Below are 22,592 nucleotides of genomic sequence, written 5' to 3'. Positions count from 1 at the left end.
CCTTGGTTTGTTTTGTTAATGGATGATTCTTAAGCTGGATCGCAGGGATCCTACACAGTGGAAGAGTCATCAGCATTATAGAATACGCATAGTTAAAAATGCTAATTTTCCCCAATGGGCAAAATGATAACGATCAGAGCCCCCGTGTGCTTGGGGGCCTTTTTTGCGTATTAGGGAGCTTTGAATGGGGGCAGAAGATCGCTGAGCACTGCTAGTCCAGGTACTTCAGGGGGAGTCATTCTGTCATAATCAGACCAGCTTGGAAATGCCCCCCTTCCTGGTTTCGGGGGTGTACACCATGAACCTTCTGCTGTAGTAGAATTCTAACCCCAGTATCCACAGGAAATGCCCAATATCCTGTTTTCATTGAAACTAGAACTGACATTAAAAATTATATATGCTTATCTGGTCAAGTCTAATGCTCTCTCCTGTGAGGCATAGTAGATTGTTATACAGCCTCTCCTATCGTCACAATGAAGTTATGTTAAAATGCCGTTGCCTCGACCAATGAAAACGCCGCGTGAAGATGAGCCCCGGGACAGACTGGCGGGAGTCTGAGGTGGAAATCCACCACCACTGTCGTGTCCGCTTTCATAGGAGCGGGACGAGGAGAGGCGTCGGCAGCTGAGGGAACGTGCCCGGCAGCTCATTGCAGAGGCGCGGTCGGGCGTGAGGATGGCGGAGCTGCCTCTGTACGGTGACACTGGGGCGGAGAAGCTGAGGGCACGGCTGCGGCCCGCTGGAGGTGAGGGCACCCGTATCGCACACAGAGACGGCACGCGTGCACACCCCGAGCAAGCACACACACTCACACGTACCGTACAAACGTAAACACAAGGTACACACCTGTCCATGGATGGACAGACCTACTTGTCTGTAAGGTGCTCTTGCTTCATCCTGTCAAATTAAATGACGTAATGGGTGTCATTTCTGCATCTTCGCTACTGCAACCATTTACTGGCACAAAGTGGAACCGTTTTCATGATGTTCTGCAGGCCTCTGCTCAACTTGCGAACACGGGGGAACGGGCTGTCGGACCCAGCCAAAGCCGTACTTCTCAGAGACTCAGAGACTGCAATTAATCTCTTTTTTTTCAGACTGCATCCTCCCTGTATTTATTTGCTTTTTTTTTTTTTTATCATGTAATGGACTCGCACCTCAGTCTTTGGTGATAATGGACCTATCGGTACCACACAAAAAAAAATGTCTGGGAGAGCAAAGGCTGAGAGGAAACTTTTGTTTTGTAACTGGCAGTATGGGCCCCTCTGTGATTTTGGGTTTTGATTTTCACTAATTGTGGACTTCGTCAAAGGGCGGCATGAGGGAGAGAACTGTAGGTTGGCGACCAGGGTAGAATAGAATGCATAATCTCTGCTGTCTGGTGTTCTGCTCATGGGGCGTAGCACGGCATTCTGGGAAGGCAGCCTGCTCACCACGAGTCACAGCTCATTTGGTTAATTAGCATTACCTCACTAAATACCAGGCAGCCAGTCTCTTTGGTAGGAACTGGATTTATCGTGACTCGTTCACTTGGAAGATGAACCTTTTATAACCCTTTGAAAAGGTGGAACATCAAGGTATTCATCCGGTTTGCTTTCCCAGTTTTATTTCCTTGGTTTTGAGCTGTGAACAAGACCCGCATTCAGCTGACGGAATATCAACATGTGGATCTCTGACGTTTGGTTTCAGTGTAAAACGGGAGTGTGAAATGTGTTTATGCTGAGTAACACATGGCTAGCTGCGCGGTAGCATGCAATGGGGCTGGAGCTAACCTGCCCGCTGTTCCCCTCTCTCAGTCTTCAGGTGGCTCTCTGGTTCTCTGTTGCTGCAGATTTGGAGGAAAAAGGGAGTGCTGGCGAAGAACAGAATAATGTTGATGATGGTGATGAGGAGGAGGAGGAGGATGATGATGCAGATGCTGTTTTAGATACTAACCCGTGGAAGCTTCTGGCCTGTCCTTTGCTGAAGGGGATGATCTTACTAACCCAGACAGGGACTGTGTGTTTCCTGGTAAATGACTCGTCACAAGCTTGCTGCATGAGCTGGCTGCCCCTCCTGTGTCATGTGACCTGCCCCATGTGATCACTTCCTCATCCTTTTCCCACTCCAATAAGCACACGTCCTACAGCTGTCACATGATGTTTTGGCTTCCCATCTTCCCATTTTTTTCTCATCTGAAAGGGCCTGGCGTGGGGCGGGGTGCAGGCCTTCACGCTGTGGATGTACTTGTGCATGGGGGGTGTCTATCTGTCTCAGGGGGGTGTTGCCTTGTTCCTTGTTTCTTCTTGTCATCTAGAAGCCCTTATTAGACTGACGTCAACTTCTGTTTTATTTGTTTCATTTATTTGATTTTATGTCTTTGCCAGACCTAATTCATATCTACAGATCTTTTTACATTGAGAAACATGCAAGGTTGAATCCTTATCCCTGTCAATCCTTATTTTCCTTCCCGACATTCCTCCATGAATGTTCCACCATGTGTCCTCGTCCATAACGAGTGTGGTTAACTGCTATCTTTTAGACTTAGGTTTATTCATAACTATGATGACTTGGTCACATGGTTGTTGCTGTTGGATGGCCCCAGACCACTTATTTGGACTGTAAACCGCTGTACTGTCTTAAATTTCGAGAAATGGCTCCTGTTTGAGATTCCCAGTCCCCTGATCCAACAGCTTCCCACCTCCCTGCTCCGCGTGGTTTCCATTCCGTCATTCCCATGGTGCCGTGCTGTGTCGCTGGACATCCCTACGGGGTTCCCTAGTGGACGTTTCTCTCTGATCTCTGCTCACCTTCTCCAGGTGCGCAGAATAGCAAGCACATCGACCTAAAGCTGAAGCGGCTTCTGGACGTGCGGTTGCAGACCGCAAACTCATCCACCCCCGCAGGCCCCACCCCTGACCCATGGGGCCTGGGAGAGGGACCTGATTCCGATGGCCTCCAGGTAACCATCCTCTCTTCTGCGTATTTATGGTTCAAATGGACTTTGATCCTAGGGTGAATTTTTGGTGCACACAACAGCAAGAACATAGAGCGCAGATGAACCATATATATAGAGCCACATGGGCAAAGGGCAAAGACGCTACACATAGTGCAAACAAGTAAACGTGGTGCGAACAAATTTAAAGTACAGAGAACAGAAATGGAAAAACCTGAAAAACAATATTGGGACATTAAGAATATTGGGATGTTTGGTGAAATTGGCTTCACATCAAGCAGCTTATAAGGTTTATGTGTCAACATGTGTCTAGACAGGAGAGTAAAGGTGGGTGTAAATGCCTCTTCTGAAATCGGCAAACTTCAAAAGGCTGCAGCAAACTTGGCGCTAACCTCACTAGTGTGGGCTCTAACCTGTTCTACATCATCTGAGGATGGTTAGCAAGGCAGACACGGACATGCCTTTCGTAAGGGGCTTCGGAGTCCTTTGACATCCTGATCCCTGTCTTGTTGCTCAGGCATTGAATATAGGTGCACCATTCCGCTGGGTCTACCAGAGGACCCTTGTAAAGGTTGCTTATGAACAAACGAGTCTGCCTTGCCTTAAAAGCTGAGTGTGGGAAAAGTACTTGTGTAGGCTCACTGGGCTCTGCCTTGGTGCGTCTTTAACGAACTGATTTAAATGAATATGTCCTCTGCCTGATTTACGTTCATGTTGGTCTTTTGTTTGTTTTTGTTTTTTAAATACACTTCTACACATTTGTTTCATCCCTGCTTCCTGTTCTGCTAACAGGAGGAAAGCTAGCTTTAGGCCTTACGCTTGCTTTGGCAAATGAAGCCTTCACGGGGGGGGGATAAAGCTTTCTGGCCAATCGCAAGGGCAGAGTATCCCAGAGCTCCTTGAGGCGGCGGGGGGGGCATGGGAAGCTCATTAGCGATTGTCTGTATGCGGCGGAAGGCCGCTGCCTCGGTGTCGCTTGATAACCGCCTGCGACGTTCAGCGGGCTGCGCCATTAGTTACGCATCCCGGGGGCCCGGCCTGTCTCGCTCCGGCGACACCGCCCTGAAAGAGGAGCAACAATGGCGGTGATAATCATGATAATGGATGAAGGGGCTGGGGGACGCGGGGCCGGCCTTATCGTGATGGGGATGGGGGGAGCCGTATCAGCGGGTTCCAGGGCCGGCCGGGGCCGCCACGGGGCAGCTGGACTGACTAGTGGGGTATTACTGGGGCACGTCCTCTGAGATGGGAGGGGCTACTTCTGGCGGCCTACTGCTACCTTTTGAATTTGGTTTATCTATCTTTGAATGTTGACATAAGGATGCTGGGGGGGATCCTCCCTTGGGCTGGGGTGGGGGTGCGTAAGCTGCTGTATTGAGAGCTTTTATGCCTACATACCCCCCCCATCCCCCCCAAAAGAAAAAAAAAGACTCATAACCAGCTGCCTGCATCCAAGCTGAAAGCCATTCTGTGTCACATATGTAAAATGACATCGGAAAGCCGTCACATTTCTGGTGGGGTTGAGGGGGGTCCCTGTTTGGCAGGGATTGTAAGTCGCTCCCCATGCCCACCCCTGACTGGCAGATGACTAGGAGCACCTACTGCAGAAGCTCTGCCCGGCTGTGCCATCCCTGGTCCTGTCGCCAAGTACAGACTGCGGTGCCTTAGGTCTGCCTTAGCTCCTGGCCCCGCTTGTCACATCGCAGTTGCTATTATTTAACCTCTGTTAAACGCCCCCTTTTTTTTGTATTTTTGAAGAATAACGTGGACGAACTGCGGGCAGAACGTCTGCGCAGGGCTGCGGAGCGACTGCGCAACCCGGTGGTGTTCAACAAGGAGTCAGCAGTCAGGAAGACACAGCTGAAGTCCTTCAGCCAGTTCGTGGAGAGCAGGCCAGGTGAGCCCAGCATCCCCTACCCCCCCACATCCCACCTGGATGGGGCTACTGTGTCGGTCGCCATGGTTGATGCCCCCCTACTCCCAATCCAGCAGTTCCGTCCAGCTGCATGCTGATGCGCAGAGGATGCCTCCTTTTATTTCCATCACCACCACCCCACTGCTCAGGCCCGCCCTCCTAATTAGCCCCCATTGACTGTCGTGTCTCGGGGTTAGTCAGGGAGGGGGGAGAGGTCTGATTAGGGAGGAGTGGCAGTATCAGCAGCACAGCATCTTGCTTCAGCGTCCTGTCAGTCCCACACATGCTCATGTCTTCCTCTCCTCCACCCCACACCCCCCCCCCAGAGGTGAAGAAGCAGAAATCGGCGCCTGAGGACTGGAAGAGGCCCAGCGAAGAGAGGGGCCCCACAATGGACTTGGAGCGCAGGCCCACTGAAGACGAAGTAGTCCGTCCCCATCACGTTAGCTTCCCGCTAGCTACCTGTTAGCTGTGTCCCTCCTGCACTCTCTGGGGTTTCACACTCTAATCTTTAACATCCGGGGGCCGTGAATTAGCCCACGGTGGTCTGATAATCAGAAAAAGGTGGGGGGGGGGCTTTTGTTTCTAATAAAGAATTTCTCTAGCGTGCCACTCATATTTCCTCCTTAGATATTCCTATCAGGGGCTCTTTCCATTTTTCTGTCAACCCCCCCCCCCCCCCCCCCCCAAACACACACATACACACGCACTCTCACACATCCCTCTCTGCTCTCCCCGCATAGAAATTTTCCGTATTGATGTGGCAGGACGATTTTAATTATTACAATAGCAGATACCAGGAAGCTGCCTTTGGGGTGGGGTCACAGGAGAGCGGCTCAAAGTCCCTCAGTCAGCCCATTTTGTTGGCCTGGGTTAATGGGTGTTCAAACCTTTCCATTATCCAGATCAACCGTGAATTACCAGCGGAGCCATGTTTGCATTAATATAATATATATGGTAATTTCTCCACTTAATTAACGGGGAGGTTCTGCTTGGCAGGGGAAATGGGCTGATCATGTGTAAAATTGATTCGCGAGGGTAAGCGCCCGATGGGCCGCTGGCAGGCAGCCACATTTGACGGGCGGCTCGGGCAGCCAGTCCACTGCAGCTCTGACTTGGCTTAGGGGCAGGACCAAATATTTTTTTTTCCCCTTATTTTAAGAGTTGCACATGTCAGCAAAAAGATGTTATACTATGTTTTTTTTTACGTGACGTATTTGCAAGTGAATTCGTGTAATGCTGCCTTGCAGTAAGACCTCCTGGGGATACTAATTGACATCTGAATATGGGAGATGAGTATTTGCAGATAAAATGGTTGCAGAAAAGTGGGAGAGAGAATGTGGAGGGGGGGGATGAGTGATATGCAGTCAGGTGAGACCGGTGCCCCTGCCCTGTGAGCTTCTACTCTGCACTCTTATTTAAGCCAGATATGGGCACAGGCTTTCTGTGGGACCAAGAAAGATATTTGAAAAGTTACAAACTTTTGGAAGGAGCCTGACCTCCTTATCACGCTGCCACCAGGACCCTCGACAGGAGAAGGGATCTGAGGATGGATGGATGGATGGATGGATGAATGGGTGGATGGATTTGTAACCAGCTCTTCCAGTCCCAGTCTTCTGTTTAGTAGTTAGAGAATTAAGATATTTAATTGGAAAGGAGTGTCCACTTAAACTAACATTGATGGTTACGACAGTCCTCTCATCCACCTCTCTGGTCCTGCTTCCAGAAGGCCTTCAAAGACACCAGCCAGTACGTTGTGGGCGAGCTGGCGGCACTGGAGAGCGAGCAGAAGCAGATCGACACACGGGCGTCGCGAGTGGAGAAGAGGCTACGGTACCTCATGGACACAGGTGGGAGGCGCTGTGCACGTACCTGCCCATCATTGGTATTCTAAGATGGGTCAAGGGGCCGGGGTCGAATACAGGAACCAGTATGCACGTCCACACAGACATCAGATCGCTGGGGTGTCCGCTGGTTTGGTAAGAGGGTAAACCTGGGCAGCGAAATCACCAGTAAAGGTGCCAATGGGGGGAATCTTAGGACGGATCCACAGCGTTGGTAATAATTTTAGCAGTTGCAAACCTGGTTGTACCTCCCCTTGCTGGGGTTTTACCACTTCCTTTGCTCCGTCTCCCCCGCAGAGCTCAGCCTCTTCGTGCTGGTCTGCATGGCTCGCTGTGATTCTTTAAATGTATTTATAGGTTCTATACTCTAGAAGTTCCTGTATCAATGAGTCTGACATACTGTGTGGGCACTGTTGCGATAGCTGGACGGTGCTGACTCACTGGTTTATGGCTGTGGTTTATAAGTCAGACCCACCTGGATCTAAGCAGATCTGTCTGAGACACTTTGATTTCTAGATGTTTTTTTGAGCACCAGTGTTTCTATTTTGGTGCTCCACACGGCCCCAGCCCGCACCCCCCCCTCCAGCTTAGACGCAAAAGAGAATTCTGCACCTCGCTTTTCTGTTTTGTTTATTATTTTGTGTCCCTGGGTGCTTTCAAAGTAATTGGGGTGGTTAATTTATTTACACAGAGCAGTTCACTGCACATTAAATAATAGAGATAAATGAACAAGAATTGTCAAGTGTGTTCTGATATCAGTCATATTACAGCAGGGATTGCATATAAAATGCCATTTCTATGCGGCCATTGTTTATGGTAATTAAGTACACAGATTTATTCCTTGGTTGCCTTCCAAGCCTATGGCAACTGCTATTGTTGTTCTTTATTAATATGTAATCAGTAAATAGTTTAATTTTCTAATCTGCAGTTTGAGAATTCACTTTCGGGCCACCCTTAATTACCGCGGTGCCATAATGATGCTTAGGGTGGTGAGAAGCCGGCCACGGGGTGCAGTGCAAAAAAGGCCGGGGGTGCAGGGCGGGAGGAGGGGGGCTCACATTAAGGACAAGGTATGTCTCCCCCAGAGGGACTCTCTCCGTGTCCCTCTAAATAAGAACACTGAGTATTAGCCTTCCAGCAAGCACATATAGGCAGGAAAATGCACGACTCCTTCCATCATTTGATGTGACCTCATTAGGAGTTTTAAAATTTGTCTTGGCTAATGCTTGCCGTATTATGGCGATCACACTTTACTTTTTATGTGTTAATTCACTGCATTTGAAGGGATTTGCCTGGTAAAGGTAGCTAAGCTTCTCCAGACCTCTGAAGACCCCTGAAGGCACAGGGCCCACCCAGATGCTGTCAGCCTCACCTTCACATGCATTTGTCTGAATCTCCCAACGCCAAATCTTCCTGGGTGTCTCGTTACGGACGGACACACAGCTGCAGTGCATGCGGTTTAGGGTCCTCGGGTCTATGGTGGGTGTGGCTACCGGAGCACTGTGCCATCACCCCTCTGCCTGATTGTGCTGTGTGGGAGGCGGAACAGCCTATTCTGATCTTTACAAACAGCACTTGATGCTGATTAGGTTTTACAGCAGTCTAATTTTCAATTTGCCTTTGATGCACAAAACGTAAATTTGCATGCAGCGGGTGGGGAGGGAGGGGCATTAAATGTACACTCTGTGCAGCCTGTTGAGCAGTTTCCTGAAGTGCAGCCCCCCCCCATGATTCTCTTTGGTTCGCTGAGATCATTACACAGCAAGCCCTGTTTTTACCATGCAGTTACATTTGCATCTTCTGTCTCATCTTCCATCCATGCGGTTGCAAGTCCAGCCACTGTGTAACTAATCCAGCATCTATGTCATCGGCGTGGAACCGAGCGAAGGCCTAAGCTGCACACGTGAGGGGCATGTGGAGTAGGCCCCTAGGCCCCACCGCCCTCCGCCCCCCACCCCAGCAAACAAACAGCTACCGCCGGCCCGATATTCTGGGACAAGTTCTTTCTGAAACGTATTGCTAAAGAAGCTTATCATTAATTATTGTAACTTTGGGAAGATTACATCCCGACCGGTCAGCAAGCAGAAGCCCACTCTTGTTAACCTCCAGTGTGCAAGCTTATATACAGAAGAATGGCCTCCCTTCCAACTTTAATGGGATAACCAGTATAATCTTCCACAAGTAGGTGAAGAAATGGTGTTTGGGGCTTAATACCCTTCTGAGTCCTGAGCCACGGCCTTCAATAACCCATAGCTCTTTTCTTCTCCCCCCCCCTCCCATTTACCCGACTCAAGTTTGGATCCTTGTCTACTTTGACCACCCATCCACCACCTCCTCAGTCCTTCAAACTAAAGAATGTTGGTGTGCCACTGACTCCAATAAAATCCCTCCCACCGCTGGTGGAAGCCATGGCGGTAGGCTGAAGTCGGAGAATAAAGTTCCTCAGAGGCAGGTCACTTCCGGCCAACGTGGCGGCTTAGGAGAGGGCTACCCTGTCCTGGGGGCACTGCGGGCTAACGTGGGCTCTGCTTGTTTTGTAGCCCAGGGCTGTAGTGCTTTTCTCTTTTTTTTTTTTTTTTTTTTTCCCTTTTTGTTCTCTGTATGTTACATTTTTAAAATATTTCTTAAATGTGTTGCGCAGCATTGCCATTTTATTTTTCTGCATTTTTTCCCCAAATTTTCACTAAACAGATTAAAATTTTGTGTAATATACATTCATTTTATCAAGGTGGGGATGAGCATGTTAAATGAAGCACAATCCGGTTGGATGTTTGGGAAGTAAGATTAGTTAACTTCAATATCTGCACCGCCCAGCATCCCACCCAAGCCACCCCCCCCATCCCTGCCAGATGTGCCGAGGTTTCTTTTCGACTCTGTCAACCATTCAGACATTCTTTAACAGTTGGATGAAAGGGGATTTTTGGGAAGATTAGGTGCGAGAGACCCTTGAGGCATTGTCTGAAACTCTTAAGATAAAATGCATCGTTTGGGCAGAGTGTGGTAGTGGGGGGATGGGGGGGCGACTGGAGGTGGGGGTATGCCTGTTGTGGTGCGAGATAGGGGCCAGCCTGATACACGTGAAATTTTGGTGTTTCTGAATGTGTAATTGGATGAGAACCACAAGGCACTTTTATTGGTTATTGCATGCTTTTTTTGTTGAAATATCCCCTCCTTGTTGTAGAGCATATTTTCCTCATCCCCCTAGCTGTCACTCGACACGAACAGCGCTATAGCCTCTGGTGTTGCTCACCGTGGCCAATGAGTGCGCTCGTAACAATCTCCCTGCCAAACCGGGCCAATTATAATTCACCTTTCTCCTGGTGGAAGACGTCTTCAGTGGCTTTGCAAAGATGGCCACTTCCTCAACCTAACTAGCATTCAAGCACTGCAGAGAATACACTAAGGAGAGTGTCAAGGTGAGACGTTGCATAATTGATCATTATTTAGTTTGTCAGATTGTTTCCTGGTGATATAATTGAATTTTAGCTATGCAGTCAATTAATAGTCCCTTTCAGATGGTAACGAATTCAAACAGGCTTGATGGTTTAGTGTAATGGCTTTGGGTGGATAAGCGATGGTCACATTCACTTGCAAAATGGGCCATCAGGCTGCTTTACTAGCTGTTCATTACCCTTTGTATCGATCCGTTTAGGCGACAGATACCAATCAGCAGGGTTGTTTGAGCCAGGCTGCTCGTCAGATTAACTTCCGCCGCAGCGAATGATTTCGATGAAAGCGACTATGTTTCAAAGGAACCAAGTAACTGATTTTCAGCAGGCGCCCAGCCAAATCTAAGGGTTACTGACCGTGGAAGGGTCGAGGCAGGATGAAATCCCCAGTTTCAGGAAAGATGATGTATAACAAAACAGGCCTGGAAGACACTTGCATTGGAATGGGGAAGAGGAATCATTGTCAGCCAGTTTAAAATTTGTCCCATAGATGCATTGGCAGGGGCTAACGCATGTTAGCGTGGACGCAACTGCGTCAGATTAGTTAATTAGGCAAATGCTATGCTAACCGTGTCGGCCTTTCTTAAGATGCATGCAATATGATACCACTCAAATTTGTTGTAACACATGGCCTGGGGGGCCCACAGCATGGCGCTAATGGAGAACTGGGTGGAAAGAGGAGCCAATTATTAAGGAGCGTGGGGGACTGTCATCAGGCTTTGGCACCTTGGTTACTGTCATCTTGTGTTTTTGTCACCCCCCCCCCCCACCCACAATTCTCTAATGTTTATTTTTTTGCCACTGATCACTTGGCGCCAGTGGCTCTTGGTGTCAGTCTACCTCACTGAGCATTAGCAGAGAAGTGTGTCTGGGACTCTGCTTCGGGTGCACAGGGGGGAAAAAACACAAATCTGGGGAAAAAGAGGATGTATGGTTACCCTGGCAATGGGGTACCTTATGTACATTGGGAACAGGTGGCATGTTTCCTGCAGGCATGGTGGAATATGAACTGAAGCGCTGTGTGGCCCCTCATATCCTAAGTGGGTATCTGGCCGTGAGGACAGCAGCTGTCTAGGAGCCATCGGAGACACCATCCCTTGGTGACCTGTAGGGCAGCGGCTTGCCTCAGCTTCCCGATCTGGCGCCATGTGACCAGGGTCCAGCCTTTTGCTCTCCTCATTCATGGGGGACCCTTTCAGAGTTTACGCACACACAGATTGTTCCCACGCTCAAGCTACACACAAAGAAGTGGGTGAGATTGAAGCTAGTCGGGGGGGGGGGGGGCTTTCACATTGCCTGTAGGGGCCCCCAAGACCCTTTTTTCTGGCAGCGCGAAAGGTCCTGGACGGGCGTCTGCGAGCCCCGGGTCCACAGGCCAGGAAGCTGTGCTCTTGGGCAGCGGTGCATGTGAGGCAGGGGCCCGGCTGCCAGTGGCCCGGCTGCCAGCGGCCTGTCCCTACTGGCCATGTGGAGAGCTACAGAGGATGCCCGCTCACCATCTGCAGATCCATTAACGCTGGAATGGGGCTCGCAGGAACAAAAAACAAAAAAAAGGCAACAAATAAATGAAAGTTTGCCTAAATCCGGCAGATAATGGACGCTGTGTTAAGAGTGACCACGGGGCCGAGATAAACGGGGGATTACTCCTTGGTTTTGCATCACTTACTTTTTGCTGGGTGGCCCAGCTTGTCAAAGTGTGTGTGTGTGTGTGTGTGTGTGTGTGTGTGTGTGTGTGTGTTTCACTTAGCATTTTGAGGAACAGGAGGGCTTAATTCCATCAAAGCTGGAGAAATCAGTCATTAATTTATTCGAATCCCCCTCCCCCCCCCCACACACAAACACACACACACACCCCGTTTTTCTATATTGCTGGTCATTTTGGAAACATCTGGTCCTAAGTACTTTTGTTGGGTGTTCAGGGGGGGGGGCTGTCAACCTGATGGCAGGCAGCCCGATACTGATCGTCAAACTTGACAGAGGGAGCTGGTGTGTTCCTTGTCGGGTGGGGCGGAGTGGGAAATAATCCCACTATATTTAAAAGGGGGCTAAAAAAACTTCACTGACAAATGAAGCGACCCACCAAGTTCCCGTTTTGGTAGGTCCATGTGCAGCGTGTGGCGTGACGGGCGCTTGCAGCACGCAGATAAAGGCTCTTTGCGCAAGTCAACCAGGCGCGTTCCAATTCTAATTAGAGAAGAATAATTTAAAAAATGTTTAAAAAGAAAAAAAAATAGAAAAAAGGCAAAAATAGACAGTGGAAGCAGCTACCGAAGAAGTCCTGAATTTTGGTGCTACAGAAGGCAGAGGCCTTTGGTAGATGAAAAGGGGGAGGGGGGGGGGGTCTTAAATCTCACTGTCCCCCCTGCCCCAATGGTTAACCCCACATGGAGAAATGCAGATTATTGGGAGGGAGGGAAAGGGCGGTGGCTTCAGCTCGTGGGGAAATGAGCTATTGACATTCCTCAGGGTCATCTTCCAAGAGAGCAGGCCAACTCTCAGGGATTTAGCAGATAAAGCCAGCCAGCAGGACCACGATCCGGTTCTCCGTGGCTCGGAAAGGTCCAGGCGTCATCTAGGCCCATAACAAGGATACTGTTTGCAGTATCTCTATCCCATTTTGAAAACTGCCAGCACCCGTTTCCTCGGAAATGTCCTTCCATGGCTGATACTTATTCCTCTTTGGCGCCTTTGTGATATTTTTAAAAGAACCAAGAGCTAGTGGTTAAGTTGGTCTGAAGTGAAACGAGTTTTGCAAAAAACTGGAACAGCATCTGTTATTACTGGTTACCTTATCTATGAGGATGGGGTGGAGAAAAGATAATTACAGGTGTTCGGGGGGGTAGTAATGAACGAACAGAAAAATTCGTTCCATGGGGCCTCTGAATAGACCACGACACGGACGTTGCTTTTTCATGCCTTTTTCTTTCTTATTTTTAAATAAGATATTTTCCCATAATTCCCCCACGCAGCCCGGGGTAGCGGGTGCCACGCTGTGCTACAAGCCCGCAGGAGAGACAAAAGCACAATGAAACGGAGCCCTCGCCACCGGCGTCTTTCACAGGGCCCGTCGGAGGAAAGCCGCTATACACCCTGGGCCACTCCAGGCCGGCCCGAATGCTAATGAGCAGTGCTCTGATCTCTCCAGCACCTCGCCCGCTTCCTGCGTCTTCAAGGACCACATGGCGCTCGCAAAATAAGGACAACTAAATGAGAATTTCCAGCGCTTTTTGTGTCGGGGTGCCTCGGATCCTTTGTCAGGCGCGCTCATTAAATATTCCCCTGAGTTTAAGGGAGGGGGGGGGGGGTAAATAATTAAAAGAATGCAACAGGAGGATTTTCCAAAAGGGGGGGAGGAGAGAGAGGGGGTGGTTTAAAAATGATCGGCCGGATGCCTGACCGATGACTAAAATACATGCAGGGCGTTTTATGGAACGTCGCATCGGAAATGATTTCAAGCGAAGAAAGAAAACATCTTTTTCGAAGATGGGATGAGTTTCTCAGAGCAGTATGATATCGTTGACACCTCATGTCGCCCTCTTGAAAGGTCCCAAACAGGAGAAAAAGATAAAAGGTGGGGTTGGGGGCTGATTCCTGCTGGCTGTTTAGACCGCTCTAATAGCACTGTTCTGTATAAAAGGCACCGGGAAGTACTGCACATTAGCGCTGGAGATCACTGGTTAATAGGGTGATGTCTTTTAGCCTTTGTCACGAGATTATTAACTGGGATAGGTTTCTGTTCTCGTCAAGGCTGGCACTTGGAGAGCCTGTTGAGCACAAGTACTGAAATACGGTTCCTCCGCTTTGTCTGTCCTTGTATGGTTAGAAGCCTTTTAATGAAACACCTTTCAGGACTTTACCAGGTGATCTGCCCCCCCCCTCCCCCCGGCTGCCTGTCGTGCTATATTAATTACTTGAAGTACCCTGCTTTCTCGAAAGGTCCTTGATTCTACCTCCATGTTGATCAGCGCCAAAGCTAACTGAAAAGTGTGTGGTTGAGTGGGGAGGGGAGGTTGTGTGTGCGGCAAGGGGGGGGGGTGTGATGGTGGTAATAGTGACAATAATCATAATGGCAGGAGAAGGTAAATAAGTCTTCACTTGTTCTGCAGCAGTCAGCTTCTCCTGACCCTTACGCTTGTCTTCAGTTGACGTTGGATGTTTTGGAAACGGCTTTTGAGGAGTTAGACTTTACGGTCGGCTTAAATGCATTCGTTGAACACCTGACAACGGGGAATTTTCTGGATGGTTGTATGGATGCACGTGTCAGAAATAATATTTGACTCCCTGACCTCATCAGTTAACGACCTGCACTTTTGTTTTGTGAAGAGGGATGTACCCTTCAGGGGTCTGTATTTTTCTAGATTCCTCCCTGTAACATTTTTCCGGTGTCACCCTCCTGCCCCTTAAATGTATCTTGTGACGTTAGAGGATCCAGAGTCATATGGGACATCAGTGCATCTCATCCAACGCAGACAATGTCAGGAGCGTGTTTTAGAATTCAGCATCACTGCATCAGTGTGGAAAAACCTCATTAAATGTATAAAATTTTATTATAAAATAATGTACATTATAAACACATAAATCCGGTTGCAGTATGTGGCTGTTGTGGGAAGTGTTTCACAAAACCATGTCTGATGGATGCTGACTTTGCAGATTTAATTTTATTGCTGCTCTTAATGGTTGTTATAAATACCGACGTGTCGTCCTCTCAGTCGGGCAGGTCGTAATTATCAGGGACGGGGCTGAATTCCAGCAGCGAGGTTCCACAGAGGTTAACCAGGGTGACTTTACCCATGCATTCTGGCCACTTTGCGGCGAGCTGCAGGTCTGTCTCGGCGCAATGGCAGCTGTTTCACCAGGGATTAAGAACCGGGACAAAAGCTAAGCGACTCCTTGCGAATGGACGGGGGCCCCTGGCGGCCCTTTGAGGCCCCGCTAACGAGACGGCGCAGAGCCACTTAAAGCAGTTAAACCAGTCCTTTGTGCCGGCCACATTCGCCTTCAGCGATGCTCCCGGATCTCACTCTGCTCTTCCTGCATATTCAGAATAGAGAAGCAACACGTCTTCTAATGAGCTCTTCCTTAATCACTCTAAACAATACTGATCACCTTCAGCGGCGGCACAGATCGAGTGGCTCCTCTTAAAATAATCTGAAATAAGAGCAGCAACTCGGCCAACAAGGAGGTGAAACCCCGTTGGACAAATTGGATTACAGCGTCTTTGGATTAAACAGAGACTGGCTGGATGAGAACGCCGAAAGCTTGCCGTTAGCACGGGGTTCTGTTTTCCTTGTTACTTTCTCCTTCTCTCTCCACCCCCCAGTATATATTAAATAACCAGGGTCTCAACTGGGCTTATTAAAAGTGCTGTTAGTTTGTAATGATTGCAATCTTGGTGACATTTGGGGAAATTTACCCCAAATGAGCAGGATATGGGGTGCATTTGGTAGGGTGCAGTTGACAGACTGGGGGGGGTGGGGGAATCATTTTCTTTAACATCCGTCGATGGAAGCCCTACCCACCTCCTTGCTGTGCAGTCTCTGGGGCTCTCTGTTGTAATCGATGACCGGATCCCAAATCACCCCCCTGGTTGTTCACCTGTCAGTGTTGACACCTTTTTAACATTCTAGCTTTCACCCCTCCCACACTGCTGGAACGCGTCCCGCTTTGTGCCGTAATGTGGTCCACCCTTTGGCCTCGGGGGAGGGAGAGGATGCGACTGTCACTCTTCACGCTTGTCCCCAGTGACACCTCCTGAGCACCGGCGCGTTGATCCAGGCCTCGCACCCAGGAGCGAGTGGCGTCTGTCTTCGCTGGCGGCGTCTCTGCCGTCGCACGCCCTCTGGGGGTCGTTCCCGGTTGTTCAGGCGACGCCCTGGGGGTAATGTCATTCTCTCACCTTTCTTGGAAGAGTCACAAGGGCGGGGGAACTGGGGAGCCCTCCCCCTGCACGGGTTCAGCAGTTGTTTTTCTGGGAGGCGGACGAGCTGGTTCCGTTTTGTTATAGGTTACAGACTGAATTTTCTGGGAGTTCTCTGACCAGTATTCTTTGTGCTATAGACCCCCCCCGACCACTGCCCATCGCTTACGGCCAAGCCAGCTACTCTGTGGCTTGGAGTTTATTAATTGGACTCCATTATATACTTTCTGCATAAACGCAATCGGTAGACAGCACTAGCTGCACTCCGAGCGTGACAGACAGCACCAGCCGCAGTCCGAGCCTGGCCCCACATCGGGGTCCTGCATGCACTCTACAGTTACTCGCGTGGGTATTTGTACTAGTCATGTTTTAACAATGGGCATACAAGTGCCTCAAGGTAAAGGCTGCAGCCAAGCCGAACGAAACAAAATGAATGGGGGGGGGGGGGGTGCGCGATAATAAAGAGTGATGCAGGAGTTCCCGAAACATAATGCACCCTCCGGCCTCTGCTTCCAGGGAACAACAGGGAAGAGGAGGAGTCCATGATGCAGGAGTGGTTCACGCTGGTGAACAAGAAGAACGCTCTGATCCGGAGACAGAACCAGCTCTCCCTGCTGTGAGTTCACACGGTCATGTCCTCGCCTGGGCGGCCCTTGTGATGTCTGCTAAAAAAATGACATGGCATTTAAAATAATTTCCCCGTTCGAGCTGTGGGGCATTGCAGAGGCAGGTCAGGCTGAATGCACGCTCAAGGGTACAATCGGAGTTCCCCAAACGGGACTCTCATACACTTTATTCTGGTGTCATATTTTAATTACTGTGACTTTATTAATATACTAGGTCTAATGTTGGTCTGTAAGACACAGGGAAAAAAATCTTTTGGAAAAAAAATCTGATCTAAGCATTTGAAATTCCCCAGCAAATTACATACTGATGTGTATTTAATCGCATTACGTTATTGGATTGGGATTTTAAAGGGGTCATTTATTGAAAGCGTGATAAAAAAAAAAAATGCCAGTTTTTGCCTTTGCCAGGCTATAAAGGACCGAAGCTATTACAACACAGGGAATCTGCAGACATCATAGCCAGGAAACAGGTGGCATTATTGCAAATCAGTTGATGCTCGCTTTTTCTTCGGTGGGGTTGTTTTTTTGGCTAGTCCAGAAGGCAGTTTGTGTATCGCTTATTTGCAGTAGATTAATGTGGATCTGGGAGGGCAGTGGTGAGGGCTTAAGTCAGTGTTTATTAAAGGTTCTGTTAAGTGCTTAATGATTTAGTCATTAACATATTGATGCGCTTCCATCACCCACCCAGGGAAAAAGAGCATGATCTGGAGAGACGCTTCGAGCTGCTCAACCGGGAGCTGAGAGCCATGCTGGCCATTGAAGGTGAGCCGAGGGCAGGGCGGGGGTGGGGCGGAGCAATGGGGGTGTGTGGTTTGGTGATTTGGGGTGTGGCATGGAGAGGGCAGAGTGGGAGAGGACAGAGTGAAGAGATGGGGAAGTTGAGGTTGGCATGGTGGAGTTTGGATGTTTTGAAGTGTTTCAGGGTCTGAACAAGGAGTGGGGTAACAGCGGGGGGGGGGGGGGGGGAGATGTAGGGCTGGGGTTCAAACTCGTGTGTATGCTACCTGCCTACATGCATGATCGGTGGCAAACGCATTTCGAGGGGCGAGGGGGTTAAAATCTGGAGCTGTATTAAGTAGCTACGTGCCGGTGCGGGAGGAACAGTAAGTAGCGGTTTAGCATTAGCATGGGGGCCATGGTGAAATGGCCGGCCGCCGGGTAAATGTTAGCGGCAGTAATGTCGTTTCACATGATAATCTGTGGGGCCTTCAGTGCCCGCTCACCAAACGCCAAACGAAGCCCCCGCCCCTCTTTGTGTCCTATCGGGGGTGTCCTATCGGGGGTGTCCTATCGGGGGTGTCCTCTCCTTTCTAATCCTTTCACCTGCGCCCCCCCTTCTTTGCAAAAAAATGAACCTTTCGCAATCAATGCAAATTGATTTTGCAATTCGATGCGACCCCGAGCCCCTTTCGGCAGCCCATGGTAATTTCGTTCTGCGCCTGATAAGCTACCTGCTCCATAATAAATCAATTGTAATTAGTTTGAGGGGGACCTGACTGGGGGCTGAAGTTGGGCTTTTTTGCTGAACTGCTTACTTTTTTCCTTACATTACCTTTTTTTCTTTTCTTTTTTTCCTTTCTTTCCCCCAACCTTCTCCCTGACCTTATCTCTGTCCTCGCCAACATGCCGTTCGAGTCCCGGGGCCGCATTCACCTTGGCACATTAGCACTCGTTAACCCTCAGTAAGGCCTGTCCGGAACTGGTGCTGGGGCCTTTCAGTAGGACCTGACCTCTGACCTCCTTAGTGTTGCCTGAGTTTTTTTATTTTTATTTTTCTCCTTCATTAACTGTCCTGAAGCTTTTAATTATGCGTGTTTTTAATATAAGAAAAAATGTGAAATATATATTTGAAATATTTAATATGTGTGTATATATTTGATTGGCTGCTGGAGAGAATGAGAGCCCCCAGAGGAAGGCCACAGGCCTTTCTGAGGTCCAGGAGAGGCATCCATACAGGTACCCAGAGATCACTACTCTGCACTGGCTTATCTGGGCCACTTAGGGAGCCGCTGTACAGACAGGTAATTGCAGAACTGCTGTCGTCCAATGGCATGCAAGCATAGCTGGCCACAGCCCACAGGTGTGACTGACTCATACCCTCTCCACGCACGCAAAGGTGGACATTCATGCACACGTCGCCTCAGACTTGTGCCTGTCCTGTAACCCACTTGGAGAATTGGGGGGGGGGGGGTAGTTGTCAGATATAAGCCGCAGCAGGCTGTCTCCCTCTGCAAGCCCCTGTCAGCAAAAGGGGGGAAACATACCATGCGTGTGAGTATCGCGGCTGACGCACTAATAGACGATTGTGTAAACAGACACCGTTTCGGCCTCTGCCCTGACATCCACCCAATTATCCCCGGGAGGAAGAACATCCTGTCAATGTTACCGTGAGTTTGCTGCATTGTTTGTTCCCGTTGGTGGAGAAACATCAAAAGGCCTTGCGGGATGCCAAGGGGGGGGGGGGGGGTGGGGGGTGGGGGTGGGGGGGTTGAGGTAATTGTAAAGGGGCTTGATTAATCATAAGCAAGGGGGCTGGGCTGGGGTGGGAATTCATGTGTCATATGGACCCATGTCAAATACTCTTTCTTGTGGAGTGATACTCCCACTGTTTTCTTTTTGTCCCTTTACCTCTGCCTGACGTGTCCATGACAGTGCAGACTGCACTTGGTCAGGGCTCTGTACATGTGACCCTTCTTTCCTCTTGTGTGTGGTTTTGCTGGGGGTCTTGTGCTGTTTCTCCCAGGGTGACGCACACAAACAGATTAGTCCCACGGGTTCGAAACGCCCGTGACATCTCTGGCCCCATCGTAGCCGGGAAGATCAAACTCACATAGGCAGTTTTAGTTTACACATTTCCCACAATCCCCTTTGAATCCCCCCACAGGCTGCACGCGTAGCTTGTGGAGAACACCCCCAGCGTCTTGGTCACCACCGCACGTTGTTGCTTCCTCTCTCCAGCACACACTGAACTCGGTGCCCTCATACCCTGTTCCAGATGAAAGCATCTGCTAATTTAATACATGTAAAAGGCATTCCATTGTCTAGCAGAACCCAGTTAAGCTGGTAGAGTTAGATTGACAGATTGGTTGTGTGGCAGCCGTATGTCACCGTGACGCCCTGCGATCTCTTCTGGATGGTTTGCTATCACACTTAGCTTCTCCTGCCCTCTGGCCCGCCCAGTACGGGTCTTTGTCGATCGCCGTTGGCTTACTTTCCCTCAGTTATACAGCTGGATCCTCCCACCCCTGCCCCCCCCCCCCAGATCGCTCTGTAGCCACCAATCCCTGCATTAAGGGCTCTTTCACAAACCCATAGAGCTACTTTGCTGCCCTTGCTAAACAAAGAGGTTCCCCTTTCACCTGCAGTCAGAATGTCCGATATTTTTAAAGGAATCTTTCACCATAGGAGAAAATCTCACGTAACAAGGTGATATGTTTGCATACAACCGTTTAACAAATTTGCTGAAAAAAATGTCATTGAAAAAGTTGACAGCACTAGTGAGTATGACTGTGTGTGTGTGTGTGTGTGTGTGTGTGTGTGTGTGTGTGTGTGTGTGTGTGTTTTTTGCTGTGATTACGCCAGTACTGGGCCAGAACTAGAGAAGCAGCTTAGTCTCCTGAAGCAGGCGAGTGGTTTGTGCTCTTGAATAAATTTTGTGGGGGGGCAGGAGGGGTACAGGGGGTGGGAGGGGGGGTCATGGGGATTTGAACTAGCATTCTTGTGTGGCTTCTGAAGACTCACATGGTTACCATTGGCGTGTATTGTTAGGGTTATCTGAATGGGCACGGACCATGTGAGTGGTTAACGTGATTGCCCTGGGCAATGGGGAAAGGGATCTGAAGGGATTCCGCATACTCTTTGCACTTTTTTTTCCCCCTTAATCTCTGCCTCTTTTTTTGGCAGGAGTAGAGAGAGAGGGGGAGGTGCTGGCAGGAATGGGGGGGGGGGGGTTATTTCCGTGAGTGGCTGCAGCCCCCCCCCTCCTCCCCGTCCTCATTTGTTCTGCCATGTCGCTCATCATTCCTCCTCATTGTTTACCTTCTTAATGAGGGGGGCGGAGCCAGCAGGGCTGTGATTGACAGTGGCTTGCTTTCTCTGTATGCCAAACTAGGCAGGAACTTTGGCTTTTTGGCTGGAGATGTGTACAGAGAAGAAAGAATGACAACAGTAGGGCATTGGAAATGCAGGTGGCAGCTCCTTAAACTATTTTTATCGCACCTTGCTGAGATATAGGGTGATTATCGGAGGTTTGCACCCTGTTCCTCAGCAGACCCTTGAGGCACCTATAAGCTTGTAGTTCACTGGGGGTTGTCACTTGCAAAGATCTCATGCACAATCATGCCAAGTGTGCAAAAAAGCCAGTTAGACTGAGTATATATGCCGTATCACCTACCCTCCCTCCCCCATTCCAAAATTGACAGCGTACAAGTTATTTCTCTCACTGTCAAAGTCCTCCACATTGCCACAGCTCACAAGAAGCACGAGGGTCCTTCACACCTCTCGAACCTTCGGAAGAGTTTGTTAGTAGTTTGTTATCCTAAGACACCGAGGAATTTAATTTGCTGCACAGGACCGTGAGTGTGATGTGGAGGAACCAAATATTGGAACTGTGTTCATTTCACTCTGTGCCTGACTTCAAAGGCAGAAGTCTAAATGAGAGAAGAAGGTGACCTTTCAGGGCAAACACTCCAGGCCCTGCATGGGACCAGCCCAGCTTCAGCAGGCCACTGGAATTAAAGGAGAAATCTTTAACTGAACTTCTGCTTAGGTGTCTGCAACATAAATACAGAACAAAATATAATCTGCTGAGTCAGAAACTGAAATTTTCATCTACAAATATGCGGGATAAATACACAGTGGTAAGGGATGAAGAAAATGGCAGACTTCTACTGCATGAAGCCCAGTGACACATTCCGAGCTATCAGGATATGTTGATGCTTTGACATGCCAGAAGTCACAGCAGCGGTAAAGTTGCCCCCGGTTGTCATGACTCTCTCCGGTCCCCATGGCCTGTGAGACTGCGGTAGCTGCTCATCAACCGAATTCCCAGGTTATCATCGTTGTCAGACGGGACAGATGTATCGTCTGCGTTCCATGGGTACATCCCAACAGTTCTCAGTGGGGGATGGGGAATCCCCATTTAAACGTGCTGGCGTTCCCACGTCGGCTCCCCGCGTAGCTCCTAAAGACTTGTACAAGAAGGGAAGTGTAAAATTTCCTGAGAACATCCGGTGCCTATGCTTATTGTGTTTCCCTTTGGGCTGGTTCCATGATTACGTAAGCAGGCGACTAAGAGGAGTTCACACTTTCAGCCGCTACTATCAGTCGTCGATCCAGTCGTTATCGCTCACGTGTGTCTCCCTAGTTTGCCCTTGATTCATCTCAAGCGTGGTTTTTGGGTTCTCCAGACTGGCAGAAGACGGAGGCGCAGAAGCGGAGGGAGCAGCTGTTGCTGGATGAGCTCGTCATACTGGTGAACAAGCGCGACGCGCTGGTCAGAGACCTGGACGCCCAGGAGAAGCAGTAAGGACCATGACGGGGTTGTGGGGAGCCAGGTCGCATGCCAGCGCCGTTTGGCCATGAAACGTTGCTGTGGGTGGCAGCGGAGGCGAGGATGGGGGGGGTATTGGGGTCCATGGATGCATATGTGTGTCTGTGGGAGGGGGGGGGGTTGCCATTGCACGCAAGGGACCTAAGGTAGAACTGATGCTGAACTGTCCCTCCCCAGGGCTGAAGAGGAAGATGAGCATCTGGAGCGAACACTGGAGCAAAGCAAAGGAAAAATGGCAAAAAAAGAAGAAAAATGTGTCATTCAGTGATCCGTTCTGGAGGGGGGGGGGCATTTAGTTAAGTAAAATGTATCTTTATTATAGTGACTATTAAACACTTCATTCAATTAATGACAA

The 22,592-nt window shown here is 49.5% G+C and overlaps 1 protein-coding gene across 1 annotated transcript in view; it reads left to right on the top strand.

Annotated features, from left to right (window-relative positions):
• ehbp1 (EH domain binding protein 1) overlaps positions 1-22,592 on the top strand; it is a 73,322-nt gene extending 50,730 nt beyond the window's left edge. The window contains 9 exon segments of the mRNA XM_049009654.1: positions 598-745; positions 2,799-2,941; positions 4,694-4,832; positions 5,177-5,292; positions 6,577-6,700; positions 16,577-16,676; positions 17,375-17,448; positions 22,095-22,209; positions 22,415-22,592. Coding sequence (XP_048865611.1) covers positions 598-745; positions 2,799-2,941; positions 4,694-4,832; positions 5,177-5,292; positions 6,577-6,700; positions 16,577-16,676; positions 17,375-17,448; positions 22,095-22,209; positions 22,415-22,505 — 1,050 coding nt within the window. The 3' untranslated portion in view covers positions 22,506-22,592.

This window comes from Brienomyrus brachyistius, chromosome 3 (assembly GCF_023856365.1).
Source record: "Brienomyrus brachyistius isolate T26 chromosome 3, BBRACH_0.4, whole genome shotgun sequence".
NCBI lineage: Eukaryota > Metazoa > Chordata > Actinopteri > Osteoglossiformes > Mormyridae > Brienomyrus > Brienomyrus brachyistius.
The sequence above is the reverse complement of the archived record's forward strand: the minus strand, read 5'-3'. Positions and strand labels throughout refer to the sequence as shown.